The sequence below is a fragment of the Mustelus asterias genome, chromosome 4, assembly GCF_964213995.1.
Source record: "Mustelus asterias chromosome 4, sMusAst1.hap1.1, whole genome shotgun sequence".
Taxonomy (NCBI): Eukaryota; Metazoa; Chordata; class Chondrichthyes; order Carcharhiniformes; family Triakidae; genus Mustelus; species Mustelus asterias.
Window position 1 is genome coordinate 26,581,745 of NC_135804.1, and position 20,487 is coordinate 26,602,231.

Genomic DNA, 20,487 nt, shown 5'->3' on the forward strand with positions numbered 1-20,487 from the left:
GATGACTTTGATGCTCCACATTTCAGCACCAAGCTTGCACAGTGAGCAAACAGCTTAGATCCTATTGGCAACCTCTCCCTGGCTTCTCAATGTAGCTACACCTTTAAAGTTACCCACTTTATGATAGCTAGTGCCTTAAAAAAAAAAAGAGGGGGGGATGCACATGTCTTCTTTTCCCCCTCCAGACACTCCTGCACTCAAGATTCAGGGACAATTTCACTGAACTTTCCTCATCCGGTCAAGTCAGAAGTTTGGGTGAGAAAGGTACGGCTACATTTCAGTGCAAGTAACTAACAGTAGAGCGAAAATCTAACAGCAAATGCCACAGTGTAGAAGTTCTAAAAAAATAATGTTGAAATTCCACAGTGAATTAATACAGGAAGTCCACTTGCATTTAAAATATCAGTGACACATTCAGGAAGACATTTTGAACTCATTTGATCAGAAACATTTACCTCTTTTGTCACAAATTGCGGAACATTATCATTAGCATCAAGGATAGTGATTATTGCTTTGGCTTTGGTGGCCATTCCCTGTCCCTCTAAATCTGCTGCTTGAATGTCGAGCGTATATTGATTCACGCTCTGGAGAAACAAAATGGAAGAACATACATATGTTAAATGCTGTTTTTAGTACACTAATACTCTTGTAGCCAACAGTTATCCTTATTTTTCATAGAATCCCAACAGTGCAGAAGACGACCATTTAGCCCATCGAGTCTGCAACGACTCTCCGAAACAGCATCTTTTACCCAGCCCAATCTCTGCCCCACCTCTGTAACCCCATACATTTTTGGGCCACATCAGATCAAAAAAATCTCACCATCTCAAGCCCCTTAGTTTCACAAAGTGATCAAAGGCTGTATGGATGTGAAATGGGCGTTATGGTAATGCCTGTTTTATGGATGCTCAAGGTGCTTTTTGAGGACTTAGTGGTGCCTGATGAACATACACACTTTGTTGCAAATCATATTACCAGACTCAAGTCCTCCAGGTGTCCTCCAGGCATTCCCCCCCACACCCCCAACCCATCTCACTACTGGTTCCAGCCTCAACATCCTAGCAACCATGACCCTGCACTGGCCCCACTAACTCAAGATCAGTAATCTTCCCACCACACTCCTGACCTTGACTGCCCCATCATAACACTTGAGCTCGACATTCTTCCCGCTTGATTTCTAAATAAATCCCGATCACAGACTCAAGACCCATCCAGTGCTCCTCCAGGCCTTAGCAATCCAACTCGATGGAGCACTTACCTATGCAGAGTCCTATCCCAGCACTACAATAAAAGTTCCAAGATATAAAATCTGAGGCTCCTCTAACATTTAAAGAGCGTGGGTAAAGCACCCAAAAATAAGCACGCCTCTCTTGCAAAGCCTTTAAAAGTTATAAAAACAGCCAACCATTTGGCCCATTGTCATTGCTAGAGCAATTCAAAACTAATTCAATTCCCACATACTCTCTAACAAACCACGTTTCTTCCAATTTTAAAAACTCAATTAAACCAGCTTCATTTTCAATTGGCAATGGTCCAGTGAAGTCCAACACAAGCAGGAAGAACATCACCTTCTAATTGGGGGCTCATTGTTCAATATCAGACCACATTCAGTCTTACATTTTGATTCATTTTTTGTCACTTGCCAGTCTGAATCTTGTTTTCATGTCTCTAATGCAGACCTTTATTCTGCCATTAACACTTGCTCTGGATCAATGATTTATCACTTTATATAATCACCATTCTCATTGCTTTTTGGCCCATGACATCTTTGTCACTTAATCTCTCCCAACCTCTCACCTATTCCTGACCTTCCCACTTGTTCTACCTGACCCTCCCTCACCATTTCAACAGCATAAAACCCACCACATTTCTAACTGGCTTCAGTTTAAAATAAGAGGCATCTGTAACTGAACCATTAATTTGGGTTCTCTCTCTCGGTCAGAGCTGCTGGGTTTTTCCAGCACTTAGAATGAAATATTTTCCAGAAAGCATTATGAAGCGAGGCTGAGAGCCCAGATTCTCAAAAAGGTTTTACTTTGTTGACACAGTTGGGGAGAAAGGAAAACTAATTGATACTTATGATATTATAATAAGCTTTTTTTCCTATGATCTGGTCAGTGACTCAACATTTATTTGGAGACAAGCTCACTCCACATGATATCAAGAAACTGCTGAAGGCAATGGATACTGCAAATTCTGCAGGCCTCAAGAACATTCTGGCAATAGTACTGAAGACCTGTGCTCCAGAATTTGTCATGCCTCTAGCCAGGCTGTTCCAAAACAGCTTCAACGCAACCAGATGTGATGCAAAAAAAACCTTCATATAACAAATGGTTTGGGCCTGGAACACACTGCCTGGAAGTGTGGTGGAGACATGTTCTATCAAGACATTCAAGAATGTATTAGATGATTATTTGAATAGAAAAAATATGTAGGGATATGAGGAAAAGAAAGGAGAATGGTACCAAGTCACGATGCTCATTGGGAGAGCCACTATATACAAGCTGGGCCAAATGGCCTTCTTCTGCACCTTAGCAATTCTGCGATTGTGAACATTGGCAGCTACCCGACAATGTGGAAAATTGCCCAGGTATACCCTATCCACAAAAAGCAGGACAAATCTAACCTGGCCAATACCACTCCATATTCTCTTTGTGATCAAAGTCATCGACAATGCTATCAAGCATCACTTACTCAGTAATAACCTGCGCACAGCACCCAGTTTGGGTTCTGCTGGGACCACTCAACACCTGGCCTGGTCCAAACGTGGAAAAAAGAGACGAGGTGTCAGTGACTGCCCTTGACACCAAGGTAGAATTTGACATAGTGTGGCCTTGAGGAACATTAGCAAAGCTGGAGTCAATGGGATCGGGGGAAGACACTTGACTCACGGAATCATACTTAGCACAAAGGATGATGTTTGTGGCTGTTGGAATCTCGATATTGTTTCAGGGGCTCTTAAGCATAGTGTCCTAGGGCCAATCATCTCCAACTGCTTAATCAATGACCTTTCCTCATTCGGAAGGTCAGAGGTGGGGATGTTTGCTGACGGCTGCACAATGTTCAGCACCATTTATGACTCCTCAGTCCCTGCCCATATGCAGCAAGACTGGGACAACATTCAGACTTGAGCTGATGTGTGGCACAAATGTTACTTGCACTCAAATGCCAGTCAATGGCCATTGCCAATGAGAGAGAATCTAACCAGTTCCCCATGAGCCAATGGCATGACCATCACTGAATTCCCCCACTATCAACATCCTGGGGATTACTATTGACGTAGGGTTGCTAACTCTCCAGGAATGCTTTGGAGTCTCCAGGAATTAAATATCAGTCTCCAGGGCACTGCTGTGTGCGACCCTGGAGAAAAGTCATCAGGACAATAAAAAAGATTTTTCTTTTGGTCACTTTTTGAACATTTCTTTTTAACCACTTAAAAACATTGAAAATAGGAAAGAACGATTGTTTAGCTGACTATCAAGCATCATCCAATTGGGCACAGAGTCTTTATGCTTTCCAGTTACTGTAGGAAGATGGTATATCACAAGGATAAAACTGTTGACTGACTAATGGCAAGAGCATGGGGGCATTCGTGTGATGAACTCTGCAGGAAATACACCTAATCATACATGGCAACCTTACATTTACCAGAAAGAGGAATGGACCAGCCATAAAAGGACTGTGGCTACAAGAGCAGGTCAGAGAATCAGGTTCCGTCTGCCCTTTTTAAAACCCCCACCTCTGTTCCAACATGGTCGGAAGCGTGAATATCCAAGCCCTAGTGTTTGGGATGGTTGATTTGTTGTGCATCATTTGTGCAGATTTACATTTAGTGAGCTTTCCCAACACAACCTTCCCAGTCAATTAGTGACTTATAACAAGACAATGTCCCAGTATGGCCAGAGAGGAAGATTTCATGGTTAAATCGGAATGTCTCTTCAAAAGGACAATCCTATTTTCTCCATCATGTTGCCTACCCCTTCCACTTTAGAGAGCATCAGAGCATGCCTTTCATAGGCAGCTGATTACACCTTAAAAAGGTTAGTGACAAATCCTTCATCTCTGCACAACAGGCTCAGTTAAAGGGTCACTCACCTCTCGGTCAAGTCCACTGTTCTGCACAGTTATTAATCCCGTCGAAGAACTAATTGTAAACATGTTGGCGGAAGGCATGTTAGGGTCTTGATTCAGAATGGAATACGCTATTAAAGCATTCTGGTTACCTTGTTGATCATCGTCTGTAGCTGTTACAGTCATGACTTTAGTACCTATCAAAACAAACAGACATTAACTCACATAGACACTAGTTATGCAAGGCATGACATATTGATTCACGCCCAATGTGAGTAAAACACCAATATTTAAAAACTGTGCATTTGTATGATGCCTTTCATTACCTCAGAACGTTAGAAAGTACCTCTCAGCCAATTAACTTTGAGGTGTTATTAGTGGTAACGTAGAATGCAGCCAGTTTGCACATTGGAAGCTCTCGCAAACAGAAACAGGATCATCCCCAGGGCTGGGATTTTCCGGCAGCAGAGGTGGCTTGAAACTGGCTGCCAGCACAACTGGATCTTCCAATCCCAAAGTCAATAGCCATTTGCATTGCTCACCAGCTGTGCTGCCCCCCCCCTCCCCCCACACCGCCGCGTGCGCGCGAGGGGATCGTCTTACATGAGACCAGAAGTAGAACTGGGCCACTGCATTTGTTGGAGACCCCAATAGTGCTCCAAATGACACAAAACAGCCATGAACACATGAATGGCACAACAGGCTTATGGGGCTGAATGGCCTACTTCTGTTTCTATGCTCCTCTTTTAGAGTCAACTGCAAGGTTTTTTTTGGAAGAGGTAAATGCTTATTTTACAACTTATTCTAATTTTCTTTCAAAAACAATTTAGGGGCCAATTGAAGGCTTAGTACTGTAGCCATTCATTTTCAATGGAAAATATAGGAGTATGCACATTTTTGGCCAAGGCTGGATTAGATTCAGCAACAGATACCTTCTCTCTGCAGTTCCTACCAAATCAAAAAGCTCAGGACAAGAAAGCTTCAGCATTTTTCTTTAGGTTTTTAGTGAGAAACTGATCAAGTGTAATACATTGCGTTGAATGAACTCTTGTGTACCATATTATGGAACTTGTATAAATTTTGTATTAGGAATATTTATATGGCTGCTTCATCAAAATCTACATTTTGGTCTCAATTGCAATTCTAATGAGGGGCATGGGACTTGCTCAAGGTTCGTCAAAAACATTCAAATACAAAGGTTTCAAATAAATGGGTGATAAGATTTTAAAGTAGAAATTCTGCAAGAGTAACATTATAATTAGATGCAACAAGATATTGGAGATACAAAAATCTATTTTTTTTTTTAAAACTTATTTTTGCCGACAAGATGCTTTCCTGCCATTTCCTTTCAAAACTATATTTGAACTATACAAGCATGAATGAATTCCAAGGGGGAATGTGTGAAAGGAATCAGCTAATGTGCTTTAGACCCGAGGTATCAATGTTACACAAGGAGCCAGCTGTGACATAGTTGGTTACACTCCCACCTCAAAGTCAGAGGACTGGGGGCACAAGTCCCAATCCAGGCTTCAGCACAAATCTAGACACACACTCTCAATGCAGTACAGAGGAAGTGCCATACCATCACGGGTTTCATTTTTCAGTTAATAGGTGGGATTCTCCGATCATCGGTGGCTGCCCCGTTGCACGCAAGAATGGATAATTTTGCATTCCAGCCAAAACTCCGTTCACTTTCAGGTGGCACCGGAGAATCCCAGCCGTGGACTAGGGCGATGTTAGATCAAGACCTTGACTTCCCTCATGAAAGGGCACTAAAGATTTCATTGCCATATCTCCAAGAGCAGGAGTTATCCCTTGTGTTCTGGTTGATATATATCCCTCAATCAATATCTCACAAAACTAAACTTTGGTCATAACGTTATTGGAGTTATGGGAATTTGTTGCATTAGCTGCCACGTTTCCCACCACAGTGAGCAACTACACTCCAAAGAAACAGCACTTCATTCACTGCAAGGTGCTTTGGGTCATTCCAAGGTCACAAAAGGCCTTGCGATTGCAATTGAAATACAAACCCATCTCTCTCCCCCTCCCCAAATAGCTGAACATTGTGGCATTACCTCACCCAATACAGATCCATTTGAACACAAGGACAAATTATGGTCAGCTAAATGCTGGCTTAAGAAATTTGATCTGGAACAGCAGTCACTCACTTACCTGTTGCTGCTCCTTCTGAAACATTGCCATAGAATGTTGAAAGGGTAAACTTTGGCCTGTTATCATTCTGGTCGATGACCTTGATCACTATGTCTACTGGGTCTTCAACTGCAACGCCGTCCTCATCTTTTGCAAGAGCAATCAGCTATGCAGAGGGTTGAGAAGAATGGCCATTATAGGAACCGCATATAATACATTGCAATAAGCAACTGAACAAGAGACATTTATCCTTATAGTGCCTGAGGTGGAGTTGGTTGCTTCATAAAAGATTGAAATAGATCTGTACTCTTCACTTTGGTTAGTAAATTAATCCCTCCTACTGCAAGATAGAATTTTGAGTGTTACGTCCAATGAAGCAAAGGAATGTTTTTAAACCAGTATCATTATCCACAAGCATTAGTTAAAATGTTTCTCTTAGTCCAAAGGGACTGAAATTTGAAACAAGATTAAAATTTCAAGGAACTACAGATAGGTATAATGTTTCCTCAACGTAGGATTCATTTATACCCAAAAAGGGCGGCACAGTGGTTATTACTGCTAAATTGCCATTTTGAGCCCTATTTTACCATTTTAATTCTAAGTGCTAGGCACTTGAAACTGGGAGTGTTTCAGATCAGACTTTTAGACCCGTTCTCAGGCGCCCCCATACTCACTCTGCCTGAAAAAACATCAGCAATTCCAAATCGCGCTGCACAAACCTGTGGGCGGGGCTTAATGCGCCCAAAATCCTGCAGCTCCGATCGGCGCCTCCAACTGCGCATGCGCAGAAAAGAAAGAGAGACACTGCGGCACCCCTGCCACATTCCTCCTGGGCCAGATAATGCCTCCCCCTCCAGACCAATCACAGGCCCCTCCCCCTTACCGATCTCAGGCAGAGTGGCAGCAGACACCCCCCCTTCCAAACCCATTGATCACAGGCAGAGTATGGCAGCTAGGGGAATTTCACAGTAACTTCATTGCAGTGTTAACGTAAGCCTTACTTGTGACTAATAAACAAACTTTTACTTTTTCCTGCATTTGCCTTCTCAAACATGAAAAAAAAACAAATATCAAGAATACTACCAAAGTCTCAAAGCCCAAGTAACTGCTCATTTTCATGTGATGGACTTGTGTCTAGAGTCGTCAGAGTTTACTCTGAAGCCAGTCAGCCATTGTTGGATTTCTAGTTTGGAATATATGCATCAACCAATGATAACAGATTATACAAACCAATGTCATTGCTCAGACTTAAACTTATCCCACGATTCTGATTTTCCCAGTTAAAAGGAGCAGTTCTGATGAGTCATTAATGTACAGAATGAGGAGAGAAGAGGCCACTTCATTGACACTGCAGAAATTCAGCATGTCCACTATGACTCTCACCATTTTTTTTTAAAAAACAGATGCACCATAGAAAGTATCCTTTCCGGATGTATCACAGCTTGGTGTGGCCCCTGCTCTGACTAAGACCCCAAACGGTCGTGAACGTAGTCCAGTCCATCACGCAAACCAACCTCCCATCCATCGACTCCGTCTACACTTCCTGCTGCCTTGGAAAAGCAGCCAACATAATCAAGGACCCCATGCACCCCTGACATACTCTCTTCCGCCTTCTTCCGTAGGGGAAAAAGATAAAATCTGAGATCACGTACCAACTGACTCAAGGACAGCTTCTTACCCGCTGCCATCAGACTTTTGAATGGACCTACCTTATATCAAGTTGATCTTTCTCTACACCCTAGCTATGACTGTAACATTACATTCTGCACTCTCTCCTTTCCTTCTCGATGAATGGTATGCTTTGTCTGTACAGCACACAACAATACTTTTCACTGTATCCTAAGTAAACTAATAAACCAGAATCCTGACTGAAAGGAAGAAGAAAGTAGCAAAGCTAATTTTAACAGCAAGTCACTGTATCACGGGGAGAATTAGAAGTGATGAAACTCACATTATATATAGGTATATCTTCTCGGTCTAAAGGTTTATTCACTAAAACGTCACCAGTTGTTTTCTTTATGGTAAAAACTCCTCTAGGTGGCTGATCAGCACCAGGTCCTGAGATAAAGTAGTGGACTGTAATTTCCTTTTGCCGACTGGATGCGATCTGCAAAGAATTAAAGAAACGATTCAATGAGACCTTGATTTTAAAAACACACATCTCAAACACATCAGCGCTAGTGAATTTGGTGGAGGGGTGGAATTGTGGTTTAAAAAAGAACCAAGTGTCAAGGTTCCTCTTCCCAGTTACTATCCAGCAATTCAGAGCATGAATCAAAAATTCGGGAGCGCCCATTTTTTGGGGAGTGCAGAGTCTAATCCTGTGACAGAAGTGAGACTCCCAAGATTCTCCAGATAGTGAGGGTCAACTGTGAGTGATGGTAGCGACTGACAGGGCGATTAAACCTGGGATGATGAGAAGCACAATGCCTCCTTCCAGCCCCACATTCAGATAGAATCCTTACATTGTGTTGCAAATAATATCCAAGATTGATTTCCATGTGCACTCCACGGAGGCGCTGACTGTCTCAGGGCAAACCCAGGCTGCAGCCAAGGCCTCAAGCAGGTGTTGGGTCCTTCAAATGTGCAAATAAAGGAACATAACACCCAATCAGGCAGGAGTAAAAGCTGCTGCTTCTTTGTGCTGTGTGGTTTGAGGGGAAGACAAGGGAATACCAGCATTGAAAGAAACTTTTAAAAAGTTATTTAAATACAGCTGGATTCATAAATATACAAATTACACACCCATACTGTTAGTATGGTGTCACAGTGGTTAGCGCTGCTGCCTCACAGCACCAGGGACCCAGGTTCGATTCCCGGCTTGTGTGGAGTTTGCGCGTTCTCCCCGTGTCTGCGCGGGTTTCCTCTGGGTGCTCCAGTTTTCTCCCACTGTCCAAAGATGTATAGGTTAGATTGATTGGCCATGCTAAATTGCCCCTCAGTACTAGGGGGATTAGCAGTGTAAATACGTGGTGTCACAGGGATTGGGTCTGGGTGGGATTGTTGTCAGTGCAGGCTTGGTGGGCCAAATGGCTTCCTTCTGCAATGTAGGGATTCTATGATTAAGGTGAAATCACGTGAGGAAAAAGAAAAACAAAATTAATCTCAAAACCCCTGGTGTATTAGAAAAAGTGTTTCTATTTTTAAAAGTTTGTCAGGTCCTGGTAAATATCTGAATTTTTAATTTGAGATTGACCAGTGTAGTAATGTGCATGTTGCTGCATAGGTACATAATACATAGCTTAGAGGGAACATTGTAACATGTTACAATGCAAGAACCGTAAAAACAAACCTTAACAATAAACTCAGGAAATGGTCCCATTGAATTTTCCGAATGGCTCATAGCAGGAATCACCCATTCTCTCTTCTTCCTTCTCAGTGAAGAGCCAGAAGAATGTGGAAATCGTATAATGGGTACATTCTTTGATTTGTCGTCAGCAGAGCTTTTCAGCTAAAAACACAAAAATCAAAGGGCATGTGGCAATGAATTCAACTTTTGGGTGAACTAATGTTACTATCTTATAAAGCAAGGATATATTTTAAATTTAAACACTAAATTTAGCTTACAAAGAACACATGAGAATAAAAGATTAACATTTTACCTCAGCTCCCTAATGCTGTTAAATCTGGAATGCTCCTAGTCTAAGGGACATCAGTTCATCAAACTTTATTACTACAGTTTATCTGCAGTTTCCTACTACTGAAACTGGTCTCCCATTTAATTTCCAGCAAATTGCCCAGAGGTGTTTGCTGGGAATTCCCAACTGCCCCTTCTCTTCTCTGGCTTCCTTTTACCTTCCCACCTCCTATCCTGCTCAGGTTTGTGGGGGATGATGGGAAGGGGTTTGAGCCAATGGGCCAGCTGATAATAATTAGCCATGCCTGCTGCCCGTCTAGCCATTTTAACCCTCTGGATTTCAACATGGGTTCCAACTACAGGAGGAAATGAAACTTAAAATTCTTCCAAGAGAATTTATTCCCCCAAGTGCATCATACATTGTCTCCTTTTAATGGTCAAGATTACTTTGCTTTATCCTCTTGAATTCAATGGAGGTCTGTCCAAGCTGCTTCCTTACATTTTGAAATTTCTGCCCGTTTGCCTCCAAGACCAACTCATAGGCTCAGAGCCTTTTTCTTACTGCAGCCATAGACACCTCCTCTGGAAGTGAAGCATGGAACTCATGAGCTCTACCTACCAACCTACTCTACAACAGCAACATCCAAATTTCCTTTAGCTGCTTCATTTGCTTAGCTACCTTCTTAAACAAAAAGATAACTGCCTCAAACTTTAGAAGGGCTTGTACAAATTTAAACGTCTCCCCACTGGGCTTTGGGTTGGTACTTTTTCAACCATAAGGTGCCCCATAAAAGGCTGCTGAAGAAGATTAGGGCACACGGAGTTGGGGGTAGTGTGTTAAAGTGGATTGGGGACTGGCTATCCGACAGGAAGCAAAGAGTCGGAATAAATGGGTGTTTTTCCGGTTGGAGGAAGGTAACTAGTGGCGTGCCGCAGGGATCGGTACTCGGGCCGCAACTGTTTACCATTTATATAGATGATCTGGAGGAGGGGACGGAGTGTAGGGTAACGAAGTTTGCAGACGACACAAAGATAAGTGGAAAAGTGAATCGTGTGGAGGACGGAGAAGATCTGCAGAGAGATTTGGACAGGCTGAGTGAGTGGGCGAGGATATGGCAAATGGAGTATAACGTTGAGAAATGCGAGGTTATACACTTTGGAGGAAATAATAACAAATGGGATTACTATCTCAATGGAAACAAATTAAAACATGCTACCGTGCAAAGGGACCTGGGGGTCCTTGTGCATGAGACGCAAAAGCCCAGTCTGCAGGTACAACAGGTGATCAAGAAGGCAAATGGGATGTTGGCCTATATTGCGAGGGGGATAGAATATAAAAGCAGGGATGTCTTGATGCACCTGTACAGGGCATTGGTGAGGCCGCAGCTGGAATACTGTGTGCAGTATTGGTCCCCTTATATGAGGAAGGATATATTGGCATTGGAGGGAGTGCAGAGAAGGTTCACCAGGTTGATACCGGAGATGAGGGGTTTGGATTATGAGGAGAGGCTGAGGAGATTGGGTTTGTACTCGTTGGAGTTTAGAAGGATGAGGGGGGATCTTATGGAGACTTATAAGATAATGCGGGGGCTGGATAGGGTGGAGGCGGAGAGATTCTTTCCACTTAGTAAGGAAGTTAAAACTAGAGGACACAGCCTCAAAATAAAGGGGGGTCGGTTTAAGACAGAGTTGAGGAGGAACTTCTTCTCTCAGAGGGTGGTGAATCTCTGGAATTCTCTGCCCGCTGAGGTGGTGGAGGCTACCTCGCTGAATATGTTTAAAGCGCGGATGGATGGATTCCTGATCGGTAAGGGAATTAAGGGTTATGGGGATCAGGCGGGTAAGTGGTACTGATCCACTTCAGATCAGCCATGATCTTATTGAATGGCGGGGCAGGCTCGAGGGGCTAGATGGCCTACTCCTGCTCCTATTTCTTATGTTCTTATCAGAACCTTCTTCTATACCGGAGTTCTCTTCTTTAAATTCCAGCCTTTTAAACCAGCATTCCATAAGACCATAAGACATAGGAGCAGAATTAGGCCACTCGGCCCATCCAGGCTGCCCTGCCATTCATTCATGGCTGATATTTTTTTCATCCCCATTCTCCTGCCTTTTCCCCATAAACCCTGTTCCCCTTATTAATCAAGAACCTATCTATCTCTGTCTTAAAGACACTCAGTGACCTGGCCTCCACAGCCTTCTGCGGCAAACAGTTCCACAGATTCACCACTCTCCAGCTGAAGAAATTCCTCCTCATCTCGGTTTTAAAGGATTGTCCCTTTAGTCTAAGATTGTGCCCCCTGGTTCTAGTTTTTCCGACTAGTGGAAACATCCTCTCCACGTCCACTCTATCCAGGCCTCGCAGTATCCTGTAAGTTTCAATAAGACCCCCCCTCATCCTTCTAAAACTCCAATGAGCACAGACCCAGAGTCCTCAACCATTCCTCATATGACAGCTCGTCATTCCAGGGATCTTTCTTGTGAACTTCTTCTGGACCCTTTCCAAGGCCAGCACATCCTTCCTTAGATATGGGGCCCAAAACTGCTCACAATACTCCAAATGGGGTCTGACCAGAGCCTTATACAGCCTCAGAAGTACATCCCTGCTCTTGTATTCTAGCCCTCTCGACATGAATGCTAGCATTGCATTTGCCATCCTAATTCCCTTTCTTTCTTTATCTTTTCCCCTTTCTCCGAAATTCCAGTTCCAGCTTCTTAAATTAGCTTTCGTTTGCTTTTTCCTCCATTTCATTCGAACTTTAGCCAATTCAATTGACCCGTCCCCTGGAGAAGAATTATTACAACAATTACATTGAAAATAAAAATGTTACCTTCTCTCCATTCGTTAGGACTCTAATGATAGCATCCCATTGCTCTTCAGCCTCATTATATGCAGTAACAAAGAAGCTGGCTTGGTTTTTTTGGAACAGTGGCTCCGTAACACTAATCCTTCCATTGGAATCCACTTGGAAATGGGAATCATCAGTTTCGAAAATCACGGCCTTCTGTCCGCTGCAGTTGAAGTTAACTATTAAAAAAGCAAAGACAAGTAATTTATCAGACCCAAACCCCAGTGAATGAATCAGTTGAAGGATAAACTTTCACCCGAATGGTATTCGTGAATTATTAAAAAATGTTGCATTCTTTTACATAGACATTACATTTCTCCCTCGTCTACCACATGAGATAGAGCAGGATTGGCTATATTACTTACATTATCTCAGCAGAAGGCACAATTGGATCACTTAACCTGCCAATGCCCAGGTAATTCTTCTGCAGCGTTAAGTACAAGATGGTTTTTGTGGTTTATTTCTCCTCCTAAATTCACAATATAGTAGCGACAATTTTCTGAGTCCTAATTGCACAGAATATCCTCTAGGTGCCTGGCCCCTGCACCCCCGCCAACCCAAGTGACTGATACAAATGAGGGAGTGTCAGTATTTCATTAAATTACAACTTATATTTATATAGCACCTTTAATAGAATGAAATGTCCCAAGGCACTTCACAGGAATATTATAGAATGAAGTATAATGCTGAGCCAGATAAGGAGATATCTCAGATATGTCAGTTAACCACAAGCTTGGTCAAAGAGGTAGGCTTTAAGGTGTGTCTGAAAGGAGGAAAATGAGATAGAGAGAATGGAGAGGTAGGCTGGGAATTAGAGAGCTTAGGGCCCAAGGCAAGTGAAGGAACAGTCAACAATGGTGAAGTGATAATTAGCAAAGGATATCTAGGTAGTACAAAGATTATCCGGTCCTATCGTGAAGTTCAGGCATAGGTGATCAGCAATGGAAAGCATGATCGATTAACTAACTCAGCACAGACCAAGAATAAAATTGTATTTTTTTGCTGCTCTTTGACTAAACTTAGCAGCTATCTAGGAAGCTGAGCATTACAGGCTCAAAGAAAACCTTGAACAACAAGGGACCTCATTTCCTCCAATATTATACTTCCAACCAATTCTTCTCTCCCTCAAATTTTCCCTCTAGTCCTCATGAAGTTGCGAACTCTTTCTTGACATGTCTCATGTACAGCCTCCAATATCACACCTTAAATGTGAATTAACATTTAAAGTATCAGCATTCTGCTCAACTGCAAGGAGCAGCACCAGTAAACCTGCTCTAATCTTCACCAGATGTCAACACTTGTGTACTTTTATGAGGAGTTGCTATACAGGTGACCAGGAACAGGAACCCAAGGTGCCCTGTTGCTTCCAACTCAACAGGTGCAGAGCCTAAAAAGGTAGAGATTCTATGAGCATCCCAGACGGGGATCAATAACTGTGCAGACAAGATAGTAAACCTGGAAACCATCTTTCTGCACAACTTAGTTTATCTGATAAGAATCTATCAGGAAAAGCCATCGGAAAAAGTGGTAACAAAGTCAGTTTTTTGACCGATTAAGTCCTTGAATTTAGAATTAAAATCAAAACACTCAAAACTTAACGTACAAGGCACAATTGAGGTAAATTGTAGCAATTGATAATTCGGAGCAGCTTAGACACTGCATTAATCATCAGTTAAACAGAGAAAGGGAAAATAAAATTGTCTTTTCTGGCAAATGCTTGAACGTGTTGACACTTCTTCACTGTCAAAGGGAGTGGGGAGGATGTTGGGCACCTGGTTAGTTTGAAGGCCCTTGGAGCACCATTCCTGCTTCTCTTGAACCACAAGCAATGCAATAAAAAAAAAAGCACCTTCATGATACATCAGGTAGCTCTTTCCTCCCTTCAACTATCAGTTTTCACAGGCCCTTGAAAATTCTGGCCAGTAAACATCAAATCTATAGGCTCAGGCTCTAGAAAATCAGATTTGCACGGCCTTATTAACATGCGACCGCCTCTCAGGAGTAGATTGTTCACTCCACCACCCACTCCCCATGCCTGGTATTCCTGGTGCATTTTGGGTTATGTTTTACATTTTTAAGAATTTACCCACTATCCTGGCCGGCAGGTTTTAAAAGTCCCTCTCCAAGATCATTTTAAACTAAAGGCAAATTCTCCTCCTTAGCAGAATCTCAACTTGTAATTCGTACAGGGACGCAGCAACAAGAAAGATGCTCTAACCATTTCCAAACCAGAACAAATTATCACACTCCCCCTTCCAGAATTACAGTTTATGACAAAGATCAATAAATTGTCCACTGCCAGATTGCTTCATGGATAAACAGGTCTATTAAATATTCAAAGATGCAAATTCATATTCTGCATTTGCTCAAAGGCAGACATCCAGATTCCTAATTAAGTTGCTGAAGCTTTTATCAGTTAATCGCTTACGAGCTGGGACAACAGCCCAATTTTTGTACTTTTAAAAATTATACTGGAACCACATTAAAGGCCATAATTATATATTAAATTTTCTTCTGAATAACAATCAGACTTGCGTTATCTAGCTTGTTTGCCATTATGTTTTAACAGTAACTCTGCGAGTTGTTCTGCTTTAGCAGCCATGCTGGCTTGAAGGACTCAGCTTGAAGTACAAATTATTCTCAATGAATAAATAATAAAGGCCTTTGTAAATTGACCTGAACAGCCTCAAGAGCACATTACGACATTCTGCTTTGACCACCAGTTGCCTTAAGCAACTCAATTCAGAAATCTGAAGTTACGTCACTCCCCTAGAAACAGGAATTATACTTTCAAACATCGATTAGAATGAAACGCAAAGCTTTTGAACATTCTATCCAGCAGGCATCAGAATCACCTCAGAAAAGTTTAAAAATTGCTTTTGAAAGGACATCCAAGAAGGTAGAATTGAGCCGAATTTAAACTGAACTGTTGACAATTTTTTTTTTAAAAAACACTGGTGTAATTTATCCAAATCTTAGAATTCAGTGGGCCAGTGTACCAATTTCAACTCCCAAGCCATTTGCAACTGTGGATTACTGAGCAAATGCAAAAAATATTTGATATTACAGTGTTGTCCAAACCTGGATATTTACAGTGCTGCCCAAACAGGCAATTAAAGTCTTTTCTTCAAATACTTTGTGACTTTTAAAACTGTCGGATGGGACCAGGAAGTCCGGTGCCCAATTTTGGAAGTTTTCTCTGATAAGGGAGGTGCGTTTCACACCTCAGGTGCAAATTACAAATCAACTGGGCCATATAAAAACTCAGTGCAAAGGATAAGTACGTGTGAATTTCACCTGATCTATAGAGGGTGTTCCATCATGGTGAAGATGCAAATATTCTTGAAAGGCAGATAAGGTGTATAGAACTGTCAACTTGGAAGTTATTTAACTCTGGATTTTACCTGCTCAATTGGTTCTACACAAGGCCATCCATCCCATGCCAGCAGAATAAAATAAAATACACAAAAGCTAAATAAAAAGAGGGGAAGCAATATGCAATTGAGAGAGATAAGAGACCAAAAAAAAAACTAATGGTAAAAAATCTTCAAAAATTAAATTTGAAGGAATATCTAAAAATGCAGATCAGGTCCCAATGAGATTCAGATCACATATTTATAAACTTAAGGTCTGGATTTTGCAATAGAAATAACAGTGACACTTTCAGTGCTGACCGTTATAATGATGGAGTAAATTAGCTAGCAACTTCTAGCATCTATAAGTGTAGAGTTAAATTCAGAAGTCTGGAAGCTTTCGATTTTCCCTGTTCCTCCATAAGCTTTATAACACCGCACCTCAGAGCATTCAAATGCAAAGGGCTTAAAATGATAGTATTTGCTTTCAGAATGCACTAGAAAAAATTACACTAATGCATTCAGGCACAAAATTTTTAAAAGGTCTTAATTATTGCCATGCAGCTTCCCTGCCCAGAAATCTTTATAACTGCACACTCATTCCTTCAGAATTTAATTATTGTTGGAGATTTTTTTGTCTCTTATCTCTCTCAATTACACCTTGCGTCCCCCATTTTATTTTGAGTTTTTGTATGTTATTTTACATTGAATTAGATATTCATATATGCATGCATGTCTCAATGAGAATTCTTCAATCTGATTACTTTAAGAGCCTTGCAGTTGCTTTCCCTGCTCACACCCATCACAGATCTCCTTTAGAGGGTGTTGTGCTTAAAAGAAATTCCAGCAACTCCAATTTGCCACTCAAAAAGTCTAGTAAAGTTTTAATGTCACAAGTAGGCTTACATTAACACTGCAATGAAGTTACTGTGAAAATCCCCTAGTCGCCACACTCTGGCACCTGTTCGGGTACACTGAGCAAGAATTTAGCATGGTCAATGCACCTAACTAGCACATCTTTCAGACTGTAGAAGGAAACCAGAGCACCCACAGACACAGGCAGAACATGTAGACTCCGCACAGACAGCGACCTAAGCCAGGAACTGAACCTGGGCCCCTGGCACTGAGGTAGCAGTGCTAACCACTGTGTGCCACCCTGGTCTATGGACAGATGTAGACAGAGTGAATGGTGAATGCTGTTTTTCACCACTGACTACAAAATCCAAGCCATTGTATGAGGGCGCAAAAATTTTTCTTGACATTGAATCGAGGTAAATCAAAGAGACATGTTTAACACCTTAGCTTCTATAAGTTAAAATTGGAACATTAAAGCTGCTTTTATTCAAAATAGAATATTCCCTCTCCCAATTCAAATCGCTAACACGTTGATTGAGATTTTAACTCATTCATAATCCATTCACCTACACAGTTAAAAATTGGGCCCATTATTTCCAAATCTTAAATGGACATCTGTTGAACTACTGTTAGCAGGATTCACAGGGCAAGTTGGATATTCATCCTGCTCATATGCCCTCTACTGGTGCAGCAAGCTCTCTACAGGTTTTTAAAGAACATGATCAAGACATTAAGAAAGTGGGTATTGTCCAATATATAGACTACCTAGTTCATTTTTCAAATGTAACAATGCTTTTTCTTTACAGATACAATCAATAATTGCCATTGTGTGTCATATCGCAGCCAACACTTCATGGCAACTACATTTAGGTTACTACACAATTAATGTTTAAATGCTGTTTAATATTTAGTCAAATACTCAACGAGCAACACTGAATTTGTACAAAAATGTGAGGCAGCTAATTTGGACTTTTTACACATTACACTGTTCATTATTTCCACTGACTCCTTCCCAAAGCAGATTTTCCACCTACTGACCTACTTCTGGATAACAATTATTCTAATTTACAGTTTACCTACTGAAGGCTTTGGAGGAGGAAGTGCTATCGAGCTTAACAGAAGTGGTGTATTGAGTTGTTCATTGCACACTTGACTCCCAGTTCCCATTTTAACCCCACAATATACATACTTTAGGCATATGGAAAACAATGACAAAAAATTGAAACACGTTAGATTTCTGATATGGTAAACATGGCTTCAGCTACAGAAAGGAGCAATTCTATTGCAAAACAACAAGGTACATAGTGGACTTAATCCTAGCAATCTAAGTTCACAGGTTTAAATATATTAAAGTTTAACCATGAATTGGAGGTGAGATCTGTTACATAACGCAAAATAAAAAACTTTTTTCAGGGACAAAAGTACATGTGGACAAGTCAAAAGCAATGTCATTTAAACATCCAAATATCATACATGAATGGATTAAAAAGGCTTCAATGCATAATTACGAGTCAAGAGAACTCAATACACAAGTCCCAATAATCTCCGAAAGCATGTTTTATAATTACACTACTCAAAGAAAAGAAGAAAAGAATGGAACTTCAAAAAAGGAAAAAGGTGAATGATACCCATTTGAAATCTCACTCAATCAAGGGCCATGGAATGACTACAGAGACTCCAAAAGTGCAATATGACACTCCAACCAAGTCTGAACACAAAGAGGGAATGTTGAGAAAACACTGAAGTAGCCTGCACCTGCACAACCCTTCACTAACCTCAATCCAGAATTTTTTTTTTTAAAAGAAGTGATGCGTTCATTGAATGTTCCTTCTTGTAAATTCTCTGGGGAATTAGCAGAAATGCACAAAACTGTAAAATACCAGTGCATCATATGGATATTTACCCAAATATCAGTAAAATTTCCCTGCCTACAATGTGAAAGTAATTGCAAGCGTGAAACTAATTACCCAACTTTTCCAATAGCTGCAAGGGGTTACAGTTACAAAAATAATAAAATTTTGGCTATTTTTTGTTTGGACTCTTATTGATGGTATTTAAGGATTGGAAATCTAGGTTCACATAAGGTATGGTCAGCTTTTTCAATGTTCACTGCCTGGCCAGGTCATCTATGTGGGCATCAATAACATATGCAAATTATATAGTTGATAACCAGGACTCACATTGGCCCTGATGATATCTAGGTGACAACTATATTATTACAGCAGCATTACATTACAAAAGCTGCCATCCTGTAATAACGCTCGAATGGCCAAGAGATAGGAATAACAAACTTATTTTGTTCTGACTGGTCTTCAAATACAGCACTGTGTACTAACTGTCTGATGTCAAGTAAGTTGCCTACAGAATGTCATTAAACTCAAGTCCATTATTCATATTATAGCTGGTTTTGGTCCGGGACTAGCAAATAAGGGGTCATTAGTAAATCATCATGGCAAGTTGGGCCAGTGTACTTATATATGCTATTAAAGCAGCTAGATTATTTTATAATTTTTCCTGTTCTTCTACCTCAATCCAGTCTGGCCACCTGTAACTCCAGTCCACTGCGTAACCAGAGATGGGCAATAAATATTCCCTTACCCACGTTGCAGAAGTGAAAAAAAAATTGAACAAATCCATTCTTTTATTTAAGTGTGTTTTTAAAATTCCCACATCCGATACCCATCCAGGTTTCACGTTACTGTGCATTTGTCACAAAACCCCTGTTCAAACAGCTTCACGAGTTACAGCTACTTTTGTTCAGCATGCCCTCCCATTCCAGACAACACTTAAGCCATTATAAAATCAAACTGGCACCAAGTCTGTGCCAAGATCAGAATACCAGTATTCCTTTTTGAACCATCAATTACTGAATGCCTGCTAATTAAATCCACAGAAAGTAGGTTCTCTGCACACTTGCTCCGTATCAGTTCAAGTACAATAAAAAAGGTGCTGACAAAATGGCAGCTCCATTCACATTTTAAAACCAAAGTCCACACTAAAAGATTAAAATCGGCCTCTCTTATTAAAAGAAAATCAGAATAATCAGCAGGGAAGGTGGTGGCATAGTGGCAGTGGCACTTGACTAGTAACCCAGAGACTCAGGGTAATGCGCTGGGGACCTGGGTTCAAATCACACCAGGGCAGATGGTGGAATTTGAATTTTCTTTTTAAAGTTTGGAATTAAAAAGTCTAACAATTGTCGATTGCTGTAAAAGACCATCTGGGTTTACTAATATCCTTCTGTCTTCCAGATCCACAGCAATGTGGTTGACTCATAAAATGTCTCCCAGCTCAAGGGTAATTAGAGATGGGGCAGTAAATACTGGCCCAGCCAGCAATGCCTCCATGAATAAAATAGTTGGATGAGAATACTGATATGGCCCACTTTCCCTCTTATTGCTGGATATAGGCAGATACAGCTGGCCTGAGTAGGACTGAAGTAGCAGTGATCTTTGGTTCATTTTAACAGCTAACTATAAAACCATGTTGGTCAGAGACAGCCAAAGGCCAGAGACAATGGTCCCTTAACTAAGATTAGGGATAGGTGAAACCTAAAAGCAACTGAAGCCCAAATTTCCTTTCGGGGCTTAGAAGGGCCCTTGATTGTCCCTTTTCACCCCATCCCCAG

At 41.3% G+C, this 20,487-nt stretch overlaps 1 protein-coding gene across 1 annotated transcript in view; it reads right to left on the reverse strand.

Annotated features, from left to right (window-relative positions):
* Window positions 1-20,487, reverse strand: part of cdh31 (cadherin 31) — a 58,604-nt gene that overhangs the window by 21,224 nt on the left and 16,893 nt on the right. Inside the window, exons 3-8 of the mRNA XM_078210708.1 lie at window positions 12,634-12,830; window positions 9,518-9,676; window positions 8,177-8,332; window positions 6,247-6,391; window positions 4,096-4,268; window positions 456-584 (exon numbers count right to left, since the gene is read on the reverse strand). Of these exons, the coding sequence (XP_078066834.1) occupies window positions 456-584; window positions 4,096-4,268; window positions 6,247-6,391; window positions 8,177-8,332; window positions 9,518-9,676; window positions 12,634-12,830 (959 nt within the window). The remainder of the gene's footprint in view (window positions 1-455; window positions 585-4,095; window positions 4,269-6,246; window positions 6,392-8,176; window positions 8,333-9,517; window positions 9,677-12,633; window positions 12,831-20,487) is intronic.